This window comes from Zootoca vivipara, chromosome 14 (genome assembly GCF_963506605.1).
Source record: "Zootoca vivipara chromosome 14, rZooViv1.1, whole genome shotgun sequence".
In the NCBI taxonomy this organism is placed as follows: Eukaryota; Metazoa; Chordata; class Lepidosauria; order Squamata; family Lacertidae; genus Zootoca; species Zootoca vivipara.
The window spans coordinates 11,166,492-11,190,698 of NC_083289.1; the positions used below are offsets into that span (position 1 = coordinate 11,166,492).

General features: G+C 43.0%; 1 protein-coding gene across 1 annotated transcript in view; it reads left to right on the forward strand.

Moving 5' to 3' along the window:
• Positions 1–1,086: 1,086 nt before the first annotated feature.
• Positions 1,087–24,207, forward strand: part of ATOSA (atos homolog A) — a 50,740-nt gene continuing 27,619 nt past the window's right edge. The window contains exon 1 of the mRNA XM_035130740.2: positions 1,087–2,999. Coding sequence (XP_034986631.2) covers positions 2,984–2,999 — 16 coding nt within the window. The 5' untranslated portion in view covers positions 1,087–2,983. The remainder of the gene's footprint in view (positions 3,000–24,207) is intronic.

Below are 24,207 nucleotides of genomic sequence, written 5' to 3' on the forward strand. Positions count from 1 at the left end.
CTAAACAACACCCTACAAAACCTTATTTTAAAAATTGAGACATTTTTCTACTCCAAGTTAAATTCCAGTGCATCTTGGAGATGTAAAATGTCCCAAAGCAGAAAGGCAAATCAGATTGCTATCAGTTTTTGTTTGAAAAATATCACAGGAGATTTAAAAAACCCCAAGATGTTAATACTAACTGGTGGGAAAATCACCAGAGTGACAATGATTTCTTTGGGTGTTTTTTTTTGGCCCAGGCCCTTCTTCGCTTTTCAAAAAAGAAAACTGTCTGATCACCTACATTTGCATCAGTTTTTGTTATTTTCGGGCTGGAACTCAATGATACCTCTATGGAAAACAATCAATGGACTTTCTGGCTTTTATTTGCTCCATGCCTTTCCGGTACCCTTTTTATAAACAGAAAGAAAACTGAATGCTAAGCAGCTGAAATTAGAGGACATTGTTCACTATTATGTAAGTGACAATGTTCTAGAATTTGCACAGTAGGTTTACTTCTGTATAAGCAGTACAGCAAAAGAGTACAATTGCACCCCCAGGGTTTGGGTTTTAGAACCAGAATGGGAAGAGATGATTGCATGTAAAATGAGGACTTTATTTCACGTCAAGATTTCCCAATGAAGCCTGACACTGAAGAGGGCATGGGAAGTCTGGATGATTTTTGCACGTAGGAGTAAGGAAGTTAAAGAACAATGACTTCTGTCCCAAGTAAGAGCTCAGACTGAGGAACTTTGTACCGGCAAACACTGTTTGCACTAGAACTTTCCCAACTTCTGTTCAGCTTCAGACGAAAACCCTCAAAAGTAGGAAAGGATTGGGATTTGGTTTTTCCTCCTATGATCCTGTGAAAACGGCCGTACGTGCGTGTGTTTGTATAAATAAGAGAACCATACCGGGCCTGTTTTGGTCTCGCACTACTCAACAGGCCCAACTTTTACTTGGGCTTCGGTTGCCATAACAACACAGTTCCTCGCCAGGCTTAGAAACAAGTGGAAGGCAAGAGCAGCTTGCAAATGGATTGGCCACGGGCAGGGCACGTGACGTCGGCCGTGTTTCTTCTTTCTTTCTTTTTTTTGACAAGGCAAAATAAACCAGATAGCGACGGCGAGGAAGGAGGGGAGCGGACGGAGGGAGGGATGCACGCCTGGGAAGGCGAGGAGAGGGGCGGCTAAGGCAGGCTTCCAGGAGGGTCCCAGAGCTGCGCGGGGCATGGGAGGCGGGGCAGAGACCCTCGCGACTCTCCCCGCACCCCGCTTTTTCCTCGCGCGTTAAGGTTCCCCGCGAGCGGGTTTGTCTGCCCAACTCTATATCTCCCTTGCCCGCTTCGCACGACGACGCCGCAGCCCGTGACTGGGGAGCGTGTGGCGGCGTCCCGCTTGGCTTGGAGGCAGAGAAGTGTCAGGAGAAGGAGGAGGAGGAGGAGGAGGAGGAGGAGAGTTAGTCAGCGGAGGAGGGCACTCGGCGGAGTCATGGAAAACACTCGGCAGCCGCCGCAAGAGCAACAACATCTCGGCTGGCGGGGAGGGAGAGCCTGCGCGTCGAGACTGGACTGAGGCGGGCAGGAGGTCCGGGTGGCGTCGCCGCCGCCGCGTTGTTTGCGTGAGGGGTTGAGGAGGCCGAGTAGCAGCCGCAGTAGCCGCGGCGGCGGGTGTTCGCTCGCCTCCCTCTCCGGAGTCGCCGCGGCTTTCGGAGACGCGGGTTGTGGGGAGGAGAGAGAGCGGGAGCGATGCGGCTGCTGCTGCGACAGCCTGCCTTGTCTTAGACCCGGTAGGGAGGGAGCAGCCGCTGAGGTGTACGCGAGAGCGGGACTGCGAGCCAGGCTCATGCGGGGCAGGTGAGGGGCCGAGGAGGAGGAGTAGGACGGCAGCAGCCGGGAGCCTTTTATTGGCCGCCGCGCGCGTCAGGCACATTCGGGCGCCTCGGGATCTCCGGCTCCGCGGGTGTTCGCGCCGCGAGAAGCGGGTGCCTAGGAGGGCCCGGAGCGCCGAAAGGGGCTGGCGGTTGCCGTTGACACGGGACTTAAGCGATGGGACGGTGAAGAAGTCGCTTTCCATCTCTCCTCTTCTCTCCCCCTCCCTCTCTATTCCCCTCTCGGCCGGGTTGTGTAAGGTGAGGGTCGAGCCGAGGCAGGTGGTGGTTGTTTTTTCCTTGCGCGGAGCTCAATTCAGGTGCTGTTTTATTTACCACGAACAGTGCGAGGCTTTTGTTGTTGCGCGTTTCAGAGGACTTAAGGAACAAAGTGGACCATTGCGCTGCGCGGCTTCCCCGTCTCCTCCTCCTCCCCCTCCTCTTTTTTTTTAAAGCCCTCCCTCCTTTTATGACAATGAGCGTCGGCGGCTGTTGTCAGACTGTTTTTATTTAGTCTCGGCGCGCGAGCAGGGAATTTGGGGGAAGGAGGTCGGGAGCTCTGCCCTCCCTCTCCCTCTCCCTCTCCCTCTCCCTCCTCCTCCTCCTCCTCCTTCCTGCCTGGCTCCGTAGAACAGGTAAAACGCCATGGACTCCAGCCTAGGTTGACCCTGCCCTGGGGCTCTGTGATTCAGAGCCTTTTGATTCGGGCCAGTGTGTGCATACGCGTCGGGGGAAGTTTTAACTTTTTGTTGTCTGAGCTTTGGCCCAGGCAGGTTATAAATAGACCTGTTCAGACGCTGTGTTAAAGGACACACTGGCAAGATCCAGAGAGAGAGGAGGAGGGAGGGAAGAAGGCAGGCATTGGCCGGGTCTAGCTTCCCCCCCTCCCAGCAGACTTCTGCTGCCACCACAATAATTGCCAGGAGGAGGCCTAGCTGCTACAGATTTTGGTGAGCTGTTAAGGATAAGGGGGGATTTTTATTGTATTATTCCTGTAACAATAGCAAAGAGAGAGAGAGAAATTAGCTGCACACAGCATTAGTGAGACTACAAAGAAGAGGGAGAGAAAATAGCCTGGATAAGCCCTTCCACCCCCCTTTTCCTTGAAGAAGAAGAAGAAAGATTTGGACTGAAAATGAAGCCTGACCGAGGTAAATTATTCAATAAAAAATTATATGCTTAACATTTTTATCCTGGATAAATAGTTTTTTTAACGGGTGGTGATAATATTGTGATGAGGTGGGTACTGGGTCCATTGCAGGGTGGGGAGAAGAGTGAGGGTTTTGGAAGGATTAACGCCTGAAATTGATAATTATTGTTAGTGTCTGTAGTGTTATTTTCTTAAGGAGGTTGTGAAAATATATTGGATTTACTTTGTCAATAAAGAGCTGGGTTTACTTCATCCATCAATCAAGAACTGGAAGACAGAAACTCATTGTGAAAAATACCCTTTGCCCTGGGAGGATCATTTTAAATGTCAGAACAGTGTTGTGCTTAGGCTTAGGCTATTATCATACAATTGCAACATGAAAAAAAAAATCTGTCAGAGATTGCTATCAGGAATTTTGTTAGCAACTCAATCTCTGTATAAATGGATGATATAAACACAGGTTAGGACAGCATCAAAACTCATGCAAAGCAGCTAAAACTTTCATTCTATTTATATTCTCCTGACCACTTCTAGTAGAATCTGCACTTGTTCCTTTAATTGTGTTTGTGGTTAGTACTGTAGTTAAATTCAATGGGTCAGATAGCATAGTTCTACTAATTCAGAACTTTTGTAGCCATTGTAAAAATGGTGCACACCACTAGAGTTAAGCGAGTCATGACTTCTAATGTTAACTGTGTAGTCATCATTAGTTATTGCTAGCAATAATGTATTTCACTGTTGTAACTAGTGTGCAATCTTATGCATGTATACTCAAAAGTAAGTACTACTGATGTCTCAAGCATGTGCAGGATTGCAAGTTAAATTTCATATTATCTCACATTGGAGCAATGAGCACTTGGGAGTAATACCTTTGCTATACTGTATTGTACTGCCATAACTTGAAATACACATAGTCAGTTACTATATGAATCATTTCAGGCATGTAAGATTATATACTAAAGTGGTTGAGAATGTGTAAAATTATCAAGGCTGTGATCCTATAGGCACTTACCGGAGAAGTGCTTTGTTTTTTTGAGATGCTTGCTTATTGAATATCCTTTTTTGTTACAAAATGTATGTTATTTTCTAATTAATATATTAAATAAGTGAATGTACAATAGTACATGTGTAATGCCTGTTTTAAAACTGCTTGATCTTGAAAGAAAAGAAACTGGTGGGATATGGTCAAACAAAGGAGCATTGTGTATTGACAACTACTTGCAGAATCCTTATTTGACTTCAGTTGTGTCATGTGCAATATGATTCTAAACATGTTTACTCTGAAGTAAAGCCAACTGTGTTCAATGGTACTTACTCCCAATAAGTGCTCTTAGGTTTGCAGCCTAAATACTCAAAGGGAAAGCAGAAATTTCTAAATATACTGAGATAAAGCAGCAGTTCAGTATTTTTAACTCCTTTCGCATTATGAAAGCTTTGGCACAATAGATCTGATATGAGACAGTGGTGATTTATGGTGAGATAGCTGTAGAGTAGTCAGTCAGTGTAATGCAAAGAAGAGAGTTGAAATAAAGGTGAATGAAGACTTATTGCAGAAAACAACTTTTGATAAGCTGTACGGTATTGAAATTATAATGTCTCTGAGAAGCCTCAGGCAGCGTAACAGTAGCAAAATGTGCTTTAAATTGCCCTACTTTTCGCAGCAGCAAGGTGAAGTTGGAACTTTAAATGTCAGTAGCAGTTTTGAAAGAAAATAAGAACTATATCGTAATTCTAATGCACATACAGTAGTTTTAACTGTCCAAAAACGTTGCTCTTTGTAAACCATCTACAAAGGGTTAAACTATGGCCTAAATGCCATATTCATCCTACCAATGCAGTTGTGAAGGCACAATCATGCAAATGTTTACATGTGATTTTTTTCTCTCAACAGCAGCTGCACCACAGGGAAGCATGAAATCACCTGCTTCCATTAGTTGCAAATTAATAGTGAAGGACACAGGATGAGCAGAGCATTTAACTAAGCTGCAGTACAGTCTGTTTAATACTGGACTGATAGGAGGAAAATTGTGCTGCACTTGGCTATAAAGGAGAAATGTTTTGTCTCTGTTTCTCCAGATGATATACTTGGTTAAGCTTTCTTTTTCATTAGTAGTAGTAATAATAATAATATCTGAACTTAAGTTCAAAGTGATTGTTTGATCTAGGATTTTGGATAGAAAAACATGTATTTAGAAGTAAAAATAGAATGAAACACTTGGTTTTAAATAATGTGCTAGTGAATCTGATAACTTCCTGTATTCAGATGAAAGGGGGCACTTACTACTAATTCTCTGTCAGTGACACTGAGAAGCATTTTCATTGATTTGGTAGCAGAAAAGATGGGTTGACAGAGGTTTAGAAACTTGGCTCTGAAATAAAGGGCATCAGTTAACACATTCAAAATGTGTGAGGTATTTTAAATTTCTAAGATATTGGGAGGGGTCAGAGAGAGCACTCTGCCCCCCAACTGCTTGTACTATATAAGTTTAAAGTATGCAGTAAATAGTGTTCCTTTGCATCCTATAAGCATCACTGAGTTTAGTAGATCTTAGTCTCCAGCCTTGGGGAACTGCCACCATTTCTGTTTTGCTTTTAAATCATTCAAAGTTTTAACTACTTTTTAAAGTACCGCTGACAGCATCACAGTCATATATATACATGTCTACTCAGAAATCTCATTGAGTTCATTGAAACTTACTTCCAGATAAGAGGGTTTAGGACTGTAGCCTAATTCATTTTGCCCTGAGGGGAGAAGAAAAAAACTTGGGGATTTGTCACCATTCATCTCCCATACGGGGACTCGGGTAGCGCTGTGGGACATGGGTGGTGCTGTGGGTTAAACCACAGAGCTTAGGGCTTGCTGATCAGAAGGTTGGCGGTTCGAATCCCTGCGACGGGGTGAGCTCCCGTTGCTCGGTCCCAGCTCCTGCCAACCTAGCAGTTCGAAAGCACGTCAAAGTGCAAGTAGATAAATAGGGACCGCTCCGGTGGGAAGGTAAACGGTGTTTCTGTGCACTGCTCTGGTTCGCCAGAATTGGCTTTGTCATGCTGGCCACATGACCTGGAAGCTGTACGCCGGCTTCCTCGGCCAATAACGTGAGATGAGCACCACAACCCCAGAGTCGGTCACGACTGGACCTAATGGTCATGGGTCCCTTTACCTTTTTAAGCTTGTTTTGAAGATTGCAGGACTACCTCCCAAGTAAACATGCATAGGATTGTGTTCATCGTTGCAGATAAGAGGTGCTAAACTCAGTTTAGGATGATGAATAATAAATAAGAGGCATATGTGCTCCAGGTGATGTTACTTCCTGTTTAGTAGGGTGGTGGCAGCTTAGAAGATTGCCTAAATTGTGCTTCTAGTTATAGATGCCGCAGGTAAATGCAGGGATGAGGCAATGAAGTGGTATTGATGCTGCATCCTGTTCTAGCAGGGAAGCTGTTCTGGCAGTTTTTCTTGCTATTGGATTGTACTCCTGAAAAGTAAATATAAGGTAGAGATCTGTGATGTTTGTCAGATTACTTTATAAGAAATGTGAGGATTAGGAAATCCTAGAAAACGATGGCTCAGATGGCAATTTTATTGTCTGGTGGTTTGGATAATGATGTGGGAATCTAGCCTAAATTATGGGGAAAACAGATGTGCCATTGTAGTATATAGTGTACAGACACAAAAGAATTGCAAGTTGCTCTGATTTTTGTGTGTATAGATGAAGGATTTTCTGATGTTTTCGTTCCTTATTAATTTTCACCTGCTCTGTTGCTGCCAAACAAAATCGCATAGTTAGTACTACTGACCTTTTATTAGTAATCAAAGATTAAGTGAAAACTTGATAATGAAGAAGAATCTTGGGCGGAAAATGGAGGATGTGGATTAAAATATATTTGAGCATTTACTGGAGACAACATCTTAAACGGTGAAATGCAAACTATAATAAAGTAGTAATTATGTGCTTTCATCTTGTACTGAAAATAAAAATGGAAATAGCAACTGTAATTTATTCAGTTAAGATTTTAAGCTGTTAAGTTTGTGACCTATCTCTCTCCACTCAACAGTGCATCTTTGTAGTTGATTAATTTTTATGGCTTTATATGAGGCTTGCCACACTAGTGGCTGGATCTATGGCAATTCTGGATTCATGGTTGTACTCCTTGGATGGAGCCATCTTTGTTGGTAGAAAAAGGCATGAGTGGTATAAGCCATAGTCAAGAGTAGACCCATTGAAAACCAATGGACTTAAGTTGTCCACTGTCTTTCAGTGGGTCTACTCTGAGCATGATCTAGTCAGATACCACTCTATGCTTTCAAATTTACTCTTATGCCTAGGAATTGAAATACTGTTCAGATCACTGTGTAGACCAGATCTGGGGAGCATGTAGCTCTCCAGCTTTTGTCTGACTCGTAACCCCCATTGGCCCCAGTAAACATGGTTGATGTTGGGATTTGTAGTCCAGCAACACTTAGTCCCTAGCTCTGACATAGATTGATTCAAATGTTAAAGGAAGAGACTGTTTACCAGTAACCAGTTTTAGTCTGTCCTTTTTCAAGCAGGCTGCTTCCAGATACGTGGCTTCTAGTGCTGTAAGCTACAAGTGGAATTGCAATCTACTTTCCATGTTATTGGCAGTACAGTACAGTGGAACCTCGAGTTGCAGACGTAATTCATCCCGGAGGCACGTCCGCAACTCGAAGCATTCACATCCAGAAGCGCCATGTCTGCGCATGTGCGTGGCGCAATTTTGTGCTTCTGCACATGCGCGAGCGGCAAAACCATTCTGGTACTTCTGTGTTGCCGTGGGACGAAACTTTAAAAGCCGTAATCTGAAGCGGATGCAACATGAGGTATGACTGTACAGTATTGCAGTTTTTTCTATGTGTATATCCTGCAGTGGTATTCACATCAGCAGGTATGATACGGGGTGATTTGCAGCTTATCATCAGAAGTCTACTGCAGTCTGTTAAGGTACCATCTTATAATTTTGTTACTTTAATCTATTTTAAAAATTATTGCAAAAACATATTTCTGGCTTTTTTTAGAATGAGAGATCATTCACCATTATTTTATATTGACCTACCAACGCGGGTGGCGCTGTGGGTTAAACCACAGAGCCCTAGGGCTTGCTGATCAGAAGGTCGGCGGTTCGAATCCCCGCAACGGGGTGAGCTCCTGCCAACCTAGCAGTTCGAAAGCACGTAAAAGTGCAAGTAGATAAATAGGTACCGCTCCAGCGGGAAGGTAAACGGTGTTTCCGTGTGCTGCTCTGGTTCACCAGAAACGGCTTTGTTATGCTGGCCACATGACCTGGAAGCTGTACGCCAGCTCCCTCGGCCAATAGAGCGAGATGAGCACCGCAACCCCAGAGTTGTTCACGACTGGACCTTAATGGTCAGGGGTCCCTTTACCTTTACCAACCAGTCAGCCGGATACTGATACCAGGAAAGGTCCTAAAACAGATAATTACCGGTAAACAGTTGGTCTGTGAACACTTGGAAAGGGATGCTTTGATTATTAAGAACCAGCATGGGTTTCTCAAAAACAATTCATGCCAGACTATTTTATTTTATTGAGTTACAATATTGGTGGATCAGGGGCATGTTGTAGATGTAACGTATCTTGATTTCAGTAAAGTTTTTGACAAAAGTCCTCCATGATATTATTCTGGAGAAGCTGGTGAAGTGTGGGCTAGACAATGTTACTATTTGACTGACCAAACTTAAAAAGTGATCACCAAATGTTGCTCACTACCCTGTCAAAAAGTGATGTGGGGTGCTCCAGGTTTCTGTCTTAGGACTGGTGTTGTTCATAAACTTTCTAAGTGACTTGGATCATTGATCTGACCCAGCTTCGTCAACCTGAGTACGGTAATCATGAAGCCTTTCATGGGCCTGGGCTTGAGGGTCTATATCTGATTTTGGGTCAAAGAGACAAGGTGAGGATGTTGCTGGTGTACCAACCACACTGTTGCAACAAGTATGACTTAGTTGCTACTTGAGAAAGTATTTGAGATGCTGTGACAGTACAACTCCAGATATTCTTGGAAGAATACAGTTTGGGTTTAGGTCAGAGTTGGGACAGAAACAGCCTTTGTCATTCTGATGAGTGACCTTGACTGGAAGAGAGACAAGAGAGTGTGACCCTATTGATTATCCTTGATCTCTCAGCCATGTTCGATAGCATTGACTATGATATTCACCTGGGGCGATGCATTGGGATGGGAGTTGGAGGCACTGTGTTGCAGCAGTTCTACATGAAGGGTTGTTATCAGAGAGGAGCACTGAGTGACACTTCAACGTTATGGTTCTTGGGTTGTGGGGTTCTGCAAACTTGTTCCTGTCCCCATTGCTGTGTTATCACCCATGTGAAGCTGTTCGAAGTGAACTGGCATCAGTATGCTGATAACACCCAGGTCTCTCTTTCTCTCTAAACTGAGTTAGGTGAGGATGTGCAGGTGCTGAATCAGTACCTAGGTGCAGTCATTGGCTGGATGGGGACCAATAAATTGAAACTTAATCCTAACAGAGGTTTTTGAAGGTGATTCAGCATTATTCTCCCACCCCCGTTGTTATCTACTGATGCTCTGGACATAAAAGATTCACAAAGGCCCTTCTTTCCTTGTAGCACAAGGAAAGCTGTCATCTGCTCCAGCCAGTGTTAGAAACTGGGGTAGAAAAGCTAGTAGCCAAATAGCTTCTGGGACCTGGGTTGTGGGCACCAAAACAGAATGTCTAGTCACAGGGTGTGTGTGAGTTGGCAACACTTTTTATTTATTATTTTGATAAGCATGAATTACTATGCAATTCACATAAGTGACACATTGTTAATATCACATTTTTTGCAGAAAATGTTAATACATGTTTAATTTGGTGTTTACAATAAAAATATTGGTGCCTTAAACTTCTTAACATATTGTCTATCCTTAACATATACCGTACTTTGAGGCTTCAAAGCACATACATTTCAGTAGTAAGGGTGCTGTTACAGCTACTCTTGAGTAACAACGTCCGAGTCTGCTCTGTCTTTAAAAGTTTTATTGTGCATATTATTTACAGTGCAAAGATGGTAAAGAACATGACCTCTCAGTCACTCGCAGAATCCGGGAGTGGACGCTTCCTGCTACGCATCCAGCATAAGAGCTTGGGAACCCCAAAACGCCGCCCCCCACTCTTGCGTTTTGGTGCGCGCCTTAAATCAGGCGACAGAAGCTACGTCACTGAGCCTCAACTGCTCCATCCCGCTCACTTCCTCACTTCCCCCACCTGACCCACTGCTGCCACTCTCACTGGTCGAGGTGCTGGTGTGGAGGATGGGCGGAGGCTCCCTGTACTGAGGTCCCTGACATTGAGTGTCAGGCTCAAAAAATGGCACCCAGACCTTTTGAGGTGCTCACAAATGGAGAATCTTTAGGTGCAAAATGCGCCTGGCGCCCTGCTAATTTTGAACCCCGGCTCCTGTCAGCTTGACCAATGAACAGAGATGATAGGAGTTAGAAATCCAACAACATCTGGAGGGCCACAGGTTCCTTACTCCAGCCTTAGGCCTTCCAGGTACTGTAGCAAAGATAGATGATACGATTTCTCAACCACAACCAGATTTTAGAGGCTTGTTCTTCATTCTGGCTATCTGACCTTGTGACTTTAAAAACTGCAACTGTTGTGTGAAAACACCGCAACATTCTAAATTTTACGAACTTCATGGTAAATGAAGTTGTGTGATTTTAAAATCTTAAATTTCTGCACACTGAGAGGCCATGCTTCTGTTCCTCAGTTTTTGACTCTGGAAAAATCCTGGCTGTTTAGAATGTGAAGAACCTTTAACAAACTTTATTAACTTTACATACATGTAGAAATAATTTCTAACAGAGTAGAAATAGAAATAGTAGTATCAATTGACATCTCCCAACAGTGTATGTGTTGCCCCCCTTTAACTATTAACATACTGTGAGCAAAACTACTATTCAAAACAAATGGTATTGTGTTTGTCATGTGTACACATTTTGGGTATGTTGAGCTAAAAATGCCATTTATCTTTTTATATTTGAACTGTAATAATAGCAACACTCAGTGCCACATTTAGTGTGTCCTGCTTCTTGTTGTTCTGCTTTTCTTTGCTCTCAAATTGCCCAAACACAGCTGGGTTCATGAGAGGAGAAAAGAAAACATGATACTACTGCCAAACAGACAGGAAACTGTAGTAGACCTTGTGAGCAGTGAAGGGTTGAAGCACGCCTTCCGTCCAATCAGCTGCGAGTTCTGTTGCTATGTGCACTCTTACTCTGCCTTCTTTGTGGAAAAAATGTCTTGCACAGAGAGGCTGAATATGTAGCCAAAGCTGAACATTTTTGTGTTAGCCACTGCAGACATCTGGATTCCCGAGATACTGACAGTGTACTGTAGCCCATTTTGCTGCCAGAAGGCAACTACTTTTTCCGCCCGATTCCAGTATGGTTTACAGTGGAAACAAAGGGCTGCACAGAGAAGGTGTGTAAAAAGAAAGGAGTAATTCTTAAATGTTCTTAAGTTGTTGTGAACCCTGACTGTTTTTCTTCTTTTCTCTTCCCTGTTCTGTATACTTGGTGTTATAAGCTGCAGTTTGTCTTTTGTCTGCATGGAAATCTTACACATGGATAATTTCCTTGTGACAGTTTTAGAACTCACTTGTGGTGATAAACAATATTGAAAATAATTTAATTGTTGATTCCAAACAAAGGTGGAAAGGAAAAAGGAGAACTGATATGTGGGAGAGGAACTTGCCACTTCACAAAAAAACCCACTTCCAGTAGATAGTGAAATTTAGTCTGTGTGTGTTTGATTATTGAACAGCTCCATTATTGATCACGAAGCTCATTCAGTTTTAATGCCATGGAAATTATACTACCATATACTAAGTTTATATTTTGCATGGCTTCATGCTCTTCCTGTAGTATTCTAGTAATACACCGTTTCAAACTAAAGGTTTCCAGAATAACTTTAAAAGTATCAATTTTTGGGCATATCCTCCCTGTTATATGGCATTTTATACTGGATATCAGAGATGTATATTACTTGCCATAGAAGACCCACTAACAGCCAGGCATAATGCTTGCTTTATTGTTCACAGTGAACATGGAAGACTTGGCTGACAATGTATTTCTTTTGTGTGTGCTTTTTGTTCATATAGGTCAAAGTTCTTTCAGAACACAAGGAAATGATTACATTATTCTACTAGTATATCTAGTGCTAATAAATACAGCATTATCCATCTCTTGCCATTTGCTTGTATTGGTCCAAAGAGAGGTTATAAAAAAACACCCAGCCATTTGGCTGTTTTGAGAAGCAAATTATAATTATACTAATAAAAAACAGCAATAATTTGGAATTAAACAAGGTTGTATGTACCTTTTTAAAGCTACTTCTCTGCAAAGCAGGTTAGCAGAACACTGAAAGCCCCCTCACCATTTTTCACCAATGGTATTGTGTCAGATGAGGTTTTTGAGAAACACAAGAGTCTAATAGTGACCTGGTAACACAGATGTTAGTTGTATTTGGAGCATCTCTTGATAGCCTAGAAAGGGAAAACCATTTGATTTACGTGATCATGGTGGTATCTAGCATGCCCTCTCAAGGAAGAAGAATGTTCTCATTGGGCTCTCTTTTTTAATGTCTAGGAAAATCTTATGCTTTGCTACAAAAGAATGTTGCAGCTAGGGATAGTAAAAGTGACTGAAGGTTCTTTCAGAGTAGCTATTCTTCCAAGCTATCCAGCATATTTATGATAAATAAGTTCCAAAATCGAGTTATCACCCTGCAATAGAAAGGGGGCATAGGAGCATGGATTTATCAGGGTTTTTTTGGGAGGGGGGTGTTGGGAGGTTCCACATGTGCATCATATACCTGATTATAGTTTCTCTCTTCATATAAGACTATGGTAAATTTCAGAGGGTGTAGCCTTGGTCACTGTGGACATGTGCTCAGGCTTGAAGCTCATTTTGGAAGCTTCAATGTGCACAATGAAGTGTTCTCCCCTGCAGCAGTTTTCCTGTTCCGTTTAGTGAGTGGGGGCAACTATGCATACCCATTCCTTTGCATGAACAGAGTTACCATTTAACTTCCTTAGAAGAAAGCGAAGTCCACTGACACAGGAGTTCTGTATGCATATTGGAGTGTGCTCAAATAACTGGACCAGGCCATAATGTTCCAATAAGCACCCTATGCTGGTCCAAGAGATTTTGCCTTGAGGTCGAAGACATTATGGCTGACTCCTTTTCATGTACAACGGGACTGATAGTTGAATCTTAGGTCAAACTGGCAATAGGATGATGGCCTCCACTGCCCCTGAAGGCAGTGCGCCATCTTAGGGGATACAGGGTAGGCCACATTGCATATACAGTGAGGGGGGAAAGTATTTGATCCCCTGCTAAATTTGCCCGTTTGCCCTCTGACGAAGAAATGACCAGTCCATAATTTTAATGGTAGGTTTATTGTAGCTGGGAGAGACAGAATAACAACAGGAAAACCCCCAGAAACACAGAAGACAAAAGTTAGATATTGAAGTGCATTATAATGAGTGAAATAAGTATTTGATCCCATATCAACCAGCCAGATGTTAGGCTACCTGGTATCTTTACTGTATGTTACAAACTGAGATTAGAAGCACCTGCTGTAAGGGAGAGGTCTTACCTGTAACCCCAGCTTGTTACAGCACCTTTACAAAAGACACCTGTCTACAGAAGCAATCAATCTACCGGTAGCAGATTCCTAAGTAGCCACCATGACCAAGACCAAAGAGCTGTCCAAGGATGTCAGGGACAAGATTCTAGACCTGCACAAGGCTGGACTGGGCTACAAGACACTTGCCAAGCAGCTTTGTGAGAAGGTGACAACAGTTGGTACAATAATTCACAAATGGAAGAAACACAAAATAACTGTCAACCTCCCACGGTCTGGGGCTCCATGCAAGATCTCATTTCGTGCAGTTGCAATGATCATGAAAACAGTGATGAAGCAGCCCAGAACTACATGGGGGGGACTTGTCAGTGATCTCAGGGCAGCTGGGACCATAAAAAGGTAAAGGGACCGCTGAGCATTAGGTCCAGTTGTGACTGACTCGGGTTGCGGCGCTCATCTCGCGTTATTGGCCGAGGGAGCGGCGTACAGCTTCCAGGTCATGTGGCCAGCATAACAAAGCCGCTTCTGGTGAACCAGAGCAGCACACGGAAATGCCGTTTACCTTCCCGCTGTAGCGGTACCTATTTATCTACTTGCACTTTGACGTGCTTTTGAACTGCTAGGTTGGCAGGAGCTGGAACCGAGCAACGGGAGCTCACCCTGTCGCGGGGATTCGAACTGCCGACCTTCTGATCGACAAGCCCTAGGCTCTGTGGTTTAACCCACAGGGTCACCCGCGTCCCTATGGGACCATAGTGACCATGAAAACAGTTGGTAACACACTATGCTGTGAAGGACAGATCTTCCAAAGCCCGCAAGGTCCCCTTGCTCAAGACAGCACATGTACAAGCCTGTCTGCAGTTTGCCAATGCACGTCTGAATGATCCAGAGGAGAACTGGGTGAAAATGTTGTGGTCAGATGAGACCAAAATCGAGCTCTTTGGCATCAACTCAACTCACCGTGTTTGGAGGAGGAGGAGGAATGCTGCCTACGACCCCAAGAACACCATCCCCACCGTCAAACATGGAGGGGGACATATGCTTTGGTGGTGTTTTTCTGCTAAGGGGACAGGACACTTTCACCGCATTGAAGGGATGATGGACAGGACCATGTATCGTCAAATCTTGGGTGAGCACCTCCTTCCCTCAGCCAGGGCATTGAAAATAGGTCGAGGATGGGTATTCTAGCAGGACAATGACCCAAAACACACAGCCAAGGCAACAAAGGAGTGGCTCAGGATGAAGCACATTAACTTCCTGGATTGGCCTAGTCAGTCTCCAGACCTTAATCCCATTGAAAATCTGTGGAGGGAGCTGAAAGTTTAAGTAGCTGCACATCAGCCTCAAAACCTTACTGACTTGGAGAGGATTTGCAAAGAGGAGTGGGACAAAATACCTCCTGAGATGTATGCAAACCTGGTGGCCACCTACAAGAAACATCTGACCTCTGTAATTGCCAACAAGGGTTTTGCAACGGGATCACATACTTATTTCACACACCATAATACACATCAATCTGACTTTTGTCTTCTGGGTTTCTGGTGGTTTTCCTGTTGTTATTCTGCCTCTCACAGCTACAATAAACCTACCATTAAAATTATGGACTGGCCATTTCTTCATCAGAGGGCAAATGGGCAAATATAGCAGGGGATCAAATACTTTGCCCCCTCACTGTACATTTCTGCCTTCGACGCTTGCTACTCCTGCTCCTTGCTCTTTCCCCCCCAGTATGCCGCCTGAGGCAGTTATCTAATGGTTGGGCCAGCCCTGATTTAGCACTTTTTATAGTGGATTCCTCTATGATGTTATGCTGTCTTGTTTGAAGTTACCTGTATCTATAACAACTTCCTTCTATATAAACAAACAAATAAAAATAATGTATATGTGTGTGTGTCTTTCTGTTGTGGAACTCCTGGGAGCTTTTACCACTTCTCAAATTAGTTATAAAGTCTCAGAATGACTCATATGAAGAAGAAAAAGCTACAAGAAATTCTCCATAAATCAGGCCAGCCAATTAAAGATATTAGGAAGCAACACAATAGCAGTTTTATGGCCAGCTTATGGATGATTGCTCAGTATATGCACACTTGTGGTTTGAGGGCACATGATGGACCCCTTTGTAGAAGTGAGTTAGGTCTAGGTCTGGTCAGTGCTGAGATGGGAAATCCTTACATATTGCCTTGCATTCCATAATGGCAAAAATGCAGGATATAAATATAATAAAATATATAAGTAAAGGCTAACTAACTTCCTACATTGTGCATGTTTCATGGGAAATTATTTAGAAATAGAATAAATACATTTTTGAAGAAGGCAATTTAAAGGTAAATTCTATGATGTAGTATCCCTTAAAATAGCCAGACTGAATGGCAACAAACTTCTGTTTAGTGATCTATATGTATATATGCTCTGTTTCTCACAAACTTTCACAGGGAAGTTCTCCTAAATGTCATTGCAAATCAGTTTATACTTGCCTTTATGCAAGCTTATGCATTTTAACTGAAAGAAATGGCTTGCTAGTTCCAGAAATTGGTTGATTCATGCAGGATATAAGTACAATAAAATACATAAATTCAAGCTAAAAGTAATATCTGTATCTTTTCACATTTTACACATAGACAATTTAGGTTTTATATAATTCTCATAGAGTTGGAAGGTATATGTAGACCGGGTACAAGGAACTTGTGGCTTTCTAAGTCCCATCAACCCCACTCAGCATGGCCAATGGTCAGGGATGATGGGAGTTAGGAGACCAACAACATTTGAAAGAACACCTGCTTTCTGTCTCTGATGAAGACCATTCTTTGCTCTGAGGCAGAACTTCTGTATCTAAACCATTATTGGTGGATGTTTGCTCAACTTTATCTGGAAAATCTCCAAGGAAGGAAATGGTACCATTTTCCAAGGCATCCTTTTCTTTTTACATAAGCTGCAATATGATAGTTCTAGTGGTAAATTATTATGATGATTAACAATGTGTTTAACATCATCTGTAGTTTTAAAATAATTTACATGCCCTTGGTGACCAATAGGAAAAACTAAAGATTCCTGGGAAAACTCTGGTTTTGATGGAAGTTTGTAGTGATGTGATCTGCTTTATTACCTTGAGAGGAGAACAAGGGTTTCTGCATCACATGAGAAATGCATATTTGAGGGTAACAAACCAATAGTGAACATGGTAGTAGACCTGAGCAAAATGTTTGCATCATTTGTAGGGCAAAAGGGGGGCTTCCAGGGAAAGAGAAATCTTTTTTTGTATCTTTTTCTGTTTTCAGCAGTTCTTCCTCTCTGCTACCAGTTTCCATCCATTCCTGAATGGTCTCATTCTGTCACTATTCATGTAATGAGTTTGATACTACAACACCTTTGTGATAACATGAAGCCAATTCAGAATGTGGGTAATGCTTTCCACCCTCACTCCAATTGAACTATATTTCTTATTCACTTTTTCACATACCTACTCTTTGGTCGTGGCCAAAATGGGAGACTTTTTACCAAAGCTTTAATCTTTTGCCTCCTCCTACTTCTCAAGTCTTGGAAATTATTGTCTTATGTATATCATCTAAAATGGCATTGGCCTCAAGTCACTGACCTGTTTTCAGTGTCACATCATCTGTCATAGTGAGCCAGTTACCCTCCCTCTTTTTCCAGTTACAGTGGTACCTCTACTTACAAATGTTTCTACTTACAAATGGCGCTCCGTCCGCCATCTTGGATGCGGTTTAGATAGGATTTTTTCTACTTACGAATTTTTAGATAGGGTTGCTTCGACTTACGAATTTTTTCTCCCAATGCATTCCTATGGGATTCGACTTACACATTTTTTCGACTTACAAATGTGTGTTCGGAACGCATTAAATTTGTAAGTAGAGGTACCACTGTATTTTATTTTAATGGTTCTTTTCTTCAGAAACCTTTGCATTTGCTTTAGTTACATTCTTTTTTTTCTAACTATGCTTGCTGCTTTCTAGACTCTACATCATTTGTGAATTGTGTTTTTACTTTATTACATCTATAACCTGCCTTCTGTCATGGAGCCCAATACAGTGTACATGTTCCCAGGCAGTCACCCCTCCAGGCACTGGAAAACACCTGGAAAACCACAGGTTCCTCCCATTTCCGCTCTAGTCCATTTGGTGATAGTATTTCTATATATGACAAGCATCTTTCCTATATAATGTATATATTTAGTTTTATTAGAAACTATTAGATCATATTGATGAAAACATTTTCCATGTTCTTAGACACAGGATGAGGCAGATCATACCTGTTCCAGAAATAGTCACCTGTAACACTTAATACACTTCCTGCAGTACTGTTCAACCCAAAGGCAACTACAGTACTGTAATTCTAAAAGCAATTCCCTGAAAACTTGGTAGCAATTTCTTGATTTAACTTTGACTGTCTCACTCCTCTGCAAAAGGATTTGCAAGGTGAAATCTTAAAATCCCATAAGGCTCTTTTTCTCAGATGCCAAAAGTTTTGTAGGAAGAAAATGTGGCAAAAATGTGTGGCGAGCACAAGTCTCTTGAATAGCACACTAACGAGTGTTAAAAGTGAATAGAGGCCAGATATCTATTCATAATGACCTCTTTGTAAAGAAAACTACTATGGTGAAGTGTGGGTTTTGTATTCTTCCAGTTAAGCATTTTCAAGCAAATGCTGTGTGCAGATGTACAGAAAAGAGGAGTTGCTGAACTCTTGACAGTGTATTTGCTACATGTGACGTGTACCTAATTCTTTGCCAGAACAAGTTCAGGGGAAACTGTTTCTCCTAGTTTTCAGCAGTGCTGATTGGCTGGGGCTTGTGACATTTCCCTGTCTTACTGGAGCAGTTTTGCAGTGTTTTAACTTTTGCTGTTGCTAAAGCAACAATTAAACTTGAGGTGATAAAGTACAGGTGGCACTCAGAATAATATTTTAAAATGGACTTTCTATCTGAAGCATGGGCAACCTTAACAGACTTGGCAGTGGAATCACCAATAAGTGTGACTGACCAGTGCTTCTTGAAGATTATTGACTTCTTTGGGCAAAAAACCCCAAAGTTCTATATCACAATATGCCTACATGTATTTCTGTATACTCTTCTTTCCCTTTTGTGTTTGGTTTGCAGGTATGCTAAAAGCAATTCTCAAAACACTGCCCAGGTAAGGATAGTAAGTTCTTAAGTGGCAAGATTTTGGTTGTATCTTTGCAGCTTGGGCAGAATGAGTTGAGTTGTAGTGGTTGTGCCCAGAAAACTTTAAATAAAAACAGTAAGGTTTCATGCTGTCTCAAAGAGTTTATGGTTTGTTAACTGTGGGAGTCGCTATAGTTTTCCACAAGGTATGAAAAGATTTAGAATCCTACGGATCATTATTACCTCCTGTAGTTGCTAAAAGACTAACACTGTTGATGTGTATTTGAGAAAATCTTTTTATTTGAGGAGGGAGATAATACAACTGATGTGATACAGTCAAAAGGCTAGGCTCCTGTTAATAACATCACTATTGCATTTTGATGCTTCTAGAAAGTTCTTTTTCAAGGGCAGCATAATGTAGATCACATTCTAGTAATGTAGATGTGATCAGGGAATGTGGCAGGATCAGGGTCCCCCCCCCCCTGAAAAGGCTGTGCTTGATGCATCAGCTTAAACTGAGCAAAGGTGCTTCTGGACATAGACACTACCTGTCTCTCTGGGACTAAGGTCAAGTCCCAGTGTTCTTGATCCTTTAGCATGCTTGATCCTTCAGGCGGAGTTCCGCCCCCTCTAGAACTGTTTTAGTACCTCTATCCAGATCTGTCCTCCCTCCTGCCATCTGTACTTTCATCTTATTTGGATTAAGGTTAATTTGTTAGGTGACATCAAGTCCTCAATTGACCTCAGATGGATTCAGAACTACCACAGTTTCCCTGGAACTAGGTAGAAAGTGTGTGGGTGGGTAGGGGAGTGTGAAGAGCATGCTGACAACACAGTACTCCAGATGACCTAAATAATCAAATGAAAGGCTGAGAGAATAACAAATGGAACAAGACGATGCTTCCAGAACCTAAAAGGCGAGTGGTAATACATTCTGAGACCCACCCTCCAGGAACGATACAGAAGGCACCATAAAATTGTGCCACCAATCCAAGCCATCATATTACCTCAGCAAGGCACCCTGTAAATCCTCCTGCAACTAGATATTGTCATGGTCCCTGGAGAACGTATTAAAATTAAAATCAGTCAAAAGTTGCATGTAATGCAGATTCCAATGTGCTTGTCATTGGAGTTGTACTTGAAACAGACCGGACTGAAATTAGTTGTATACCAATCGTTGTGCAGCAATTTTAGTTGGCAAACAACTCTCCCCTCCTATGTATGTGTCCTAAGCAACTCCAATTTTAATTCAGTAAGTTGTGGAAGCTTTAAAACTGCATGTTAGCAAGAAAGTTACCTAAAACAGTGAATTGTAATTTAGCAAGAACTTAGGAGCTATAATCAAAAGTTTCTTTGTTTAAATAGAGATTCATGACAGTACGTCTACTGAATGATGCTAGCCATACAATCTCAAATAACTAACTACAAGGCTCAGCTACCACTAAATAACAGCCTTGAGATGCAAGGATGCTGCCTCAAATGGTGCCAATTAGCCAACAATTCAAGGTTCTGGTATTTGTGTACAAAGTCCTCTACAGCAGTGTTTCTCAGCCAGTGTGCCTCCAGATGTTTTGGGACTACAACTCCCATCATTCCTGACCACTGGTCTTGCTAGCTAGGGATGATGGGAGTTGTAGTCCCAAAACATCTGGAGGCACACTGGTTGAGAAACACTGCTCTACAGCTTGGGACCAGAATATCTAAAAGCTTGTCTCGCCTCTTCTTTGCCCAGTCACTGTGCTCTGCCAGAGAGGGCCTTCTGCAAATATCCCCTCATCAGGAGATGTGTTCTGTATGATGTAGGAAGTGGGCTTTTAGTGTGGTGACACCTGTCCTTTAGAACAGGGCAGTCCAACTTTTCATACCAAGTGGGCCACAAGAGTAGACTGGGAACCTGTGGGCCACACACTGCCTTGTCACATGGGGGAGTCCTCATACTGCCTTCCCAAAGCTGGCTAAGGGAGGGCTTTGATAAGGAGGCATGAGGCTCTGGCAGGGTCCTAGAGCCCTCCGTCCTACTTCCCTAAGCGGAGAAAGGAGGCAGGAAGACTCAAGGAACATGTCAGATCCTGCAAATCTTCCCAAAGCCAGGCAGCACAGGTTAGGGGTGCAAGTCAAATGTTGCCAAGAGCTACCAAAAAAGGCATTGGGAGTTGCATGCTGCCCGTGGGCTGTGTGTTGAACCACTCTGCTTTATAACTACTTGCCATTGCCAGCAGGTGCTGTCACTGTTACCCTTTCAGAAGGGCCACACATCCCATTTTACCATTTGAGGAGAAATGGGAAGTACCCTGCTGGGATGAGAGGGGTGCCACCTCTAGGACTTCCACTGCCTGAGGCAGCTGCTTCACCCTGTCTTTTCAGCACTCATTGAAAACCTTTTTCAACAGGAATTTAAAGTAGAGGCTTTTTCCAGTTGGTACCTGTATTAGATGAAATGTTTTTATTGTTAAATCACTTTGGGCTGTTTATAGGAAGCAATTATTGAGCAAAATAAATAATAGTAAATAAAAATGCAAAACAGTGGATGGGAAAGGGAGCAGGAGCAAGAATGTTGTCAATTATTGGCTTTCTTCCTTTCAACTCAACTAATATAATTTCATTATTGTTTCTTGTACAACAGCTTTGCATTATTGGGTGCAAAGTTAACAGATTATGGTTCTGGAATCTTTGCCTAATAACCTGTAATTTGTGGGGAACTGGAAAAGATATCAGTATCCTAGTTTGATAAACCTCGATGTGCCTGTTCTGATTTCTGAAAATTATGATTCAGTGCCTTTTCCAGATCAACCTCAGGACAGTGGAATTAGTGTATTTTTTGGACCATAACACGTACCGGACCATAACATGCACTCAAGTTTTTAGAGGAGGAAAACCAGGAAAATAATATTCTGAACGAAACAGTGGATGTATGATTTTTGTGGCTCATGCTGTGGCCACATACATGATATGTGATTTGATGGTGAATTTGGGGTGACCCAATGCAAAAATCCTGAGGATCCATGTGGATCCATGCTTTGTAACCACGTTTTTGCACCATTGCAGCCCCACGAAACAGTGGGTGTGGGATTTTTTTTTTTTGGTGCAGGCTATAGCCATGGACATGCTATGTGATCTGATGGTGAATTTGGGGTGACCCAATACAAAAATCCTGAGGATCCATATGCTTTTACCTCCCCCCTCCCAGGCAGCCTCCTTTATTGATAGCGTCCCTTATCTGGCTTGCTGCTCAGCTGCTCAAGGGCTTCATTGTAACACCATCTCTCCCTCTTGTTTGCCTTCCTTAGCTGGAACAGTTTTTTCCCTTTTCTTCTAATTGCTCTCCTCATTGCTTGCTTTAGTACTCTCCTTGCAAGTTCACTGTCTTAACCTCCCCGCTCCCAGGTAGCCTCCTTTATTGGTAGTGTCCCTTATCTGGCTTGCCGATCAGCTGGGCTATCAGCTGCTGAGCTGCTTGTTTTCAACACCCCTCTACCTGTTTCTAAATGGCTCCAGCAGCAGAGGCATCCCTCTGCTCCCGACTGCCGAGGGATCCCGCTCCCGGAGCCATGGCAGTCACTCCATAACACGCACAGAGATTTCTCCTTACTCTTGAGGAGGAGAAAACTGTGTGTTATGGAGCGAAAAATACGGTAATACATTCCACAAGTCGCAGGTGGCGCTGTGGGTTAAAACACTGAGCCTAGGGCTTGCCGATCAGAAGGTTGGCGGTTCGAATCCCCGCGACGGGGTGAGCTCCCATTGCTTGGTCCCAGCTGCTGCCAACCTAGCAGTTCGAAAGCACATCAAAGTGCAAGTAGATAAATAGGGACCGCTCCAGCAGGAAGGTAAACAGTGTTTCTGTGTGCTGCTCTGGTTCACCAGAAGCGGCTTTGTCATGCTGGCCACATGACCTGGAAGCTGTATGCCGGCTCCCAGGTCATTAATGCGAGATGAGCGCCGCAATCCCAGAGTCGTCAGGACTGGACCTAATGGTCAGGGTTACCTTTACCCTTCTTTACCTTTTACAAGTCATGATTAGACAGAAAATGTGGGTTGTGCTGTAATTGTCCATTATTCAAACATAGACTCCAATGCTTCAGAAGAGTAGGCTCTTCAGAATCCCATTTTAATCATTTTTTTTTAATTCTTTGGTTAGGTTTTTTTTTTTTTTGAAGTATGCCTTTTTTTTAGTTAAGTCTGAAAATAGAAGCGCAGAAACAACCAAAAGGGGAGGCATGGACTTAACTCAGTTTATTGGTAAGAGGTGGAGTGATGGGGAGTGGTGACCTAGGGAGAGGATGGAAGCCATTCATGGGCCCATACTAAGAATACACAATGGATTATTACAGAACAGGTGCCAGTGTTGGAGGCATTTCTTTTCGGAGGCTCTTTATTCAGGGCCCTGTGATTTGAACAGAGGTACAATTTCTGTGTATCTACAAAAATGAATCAGGGTGTACCTGGGTAGAGGTAGTACAGGGGTCAGATTCCCTTTCTTCAGGGGGTGAGGTAATCAGAGGAGGAAGTAATGGCACACAAGGCCATGGAAGCACTTCTACAAAACTAGCCAATGCTCTTCCATCCAGAGGGCATGTCATTGTGATCCTCAGAGGACTCAATTCCAGAAGCCCCAGTACAACCCGAGCCTCCCCTGTTCCATCAGACAAAAAGCCTGCTAGAATGGGCTGAAACCCTTTAACTGAAAAGGCACGTGGTTTGATGCCCTCACCCTTTGTGGCTTCTTTGGTGGTACCACTACTGATGGTGGGCATGCTTTTCTTTTAAGCCCTTGTCCCAAGAAGCCAATGCAGATCAGGAGCTGCTGTACTGCAACTCCCATCAGTTCCATCCAGCACACATGAATAATGGCACGGGATGATCAGCATTGTAGTTCAGCAACATCTAGATGGCGAAAGGTTTCCCATACCTGAGCTAGAGGCTTCTAGGGAACAAAGCACTGGAATCAATTTTACCCCAGTATGTTGTCTTTTTTCCCTCAGTATCAAGCCTTGAGAAGCAAGCATAGCATGGAGGGGAGAGAAGCAGCAGCACACACAAAACAAGAGGTTCCCACGGTCAGCTGAATCTTTAGTCATGAAATCTGTTCCTATGTTCAGAGTCTTATATGTAAGAATGTGGTGATGTAGAACAGCCTTGCATTTAGGCCCAACCTGATAGTCACAGGCAAGCTGTCATTGGCAGCAAAAGACCTAAAAGAAAAAGCAAAAGACTTAGGCCATTGTCTGCGTTAATATTAATTCAATCCAATTTTATACGAAACTTATTGAGTAGTTATTAGGAACAGAGCCTCCCCCCCCCATGTTAATGCTTCCTTATTAGATCTCATATCAGCATTGTGCCTGGGTCTCCTTTCCTTTTCTCTATTCAGGGCTGGAAGAATGCAGCACTTGATTAGAAAAGCCATGCAGCTGTTAAACTGTTTTGATTGCAAGGGAGTGGGGG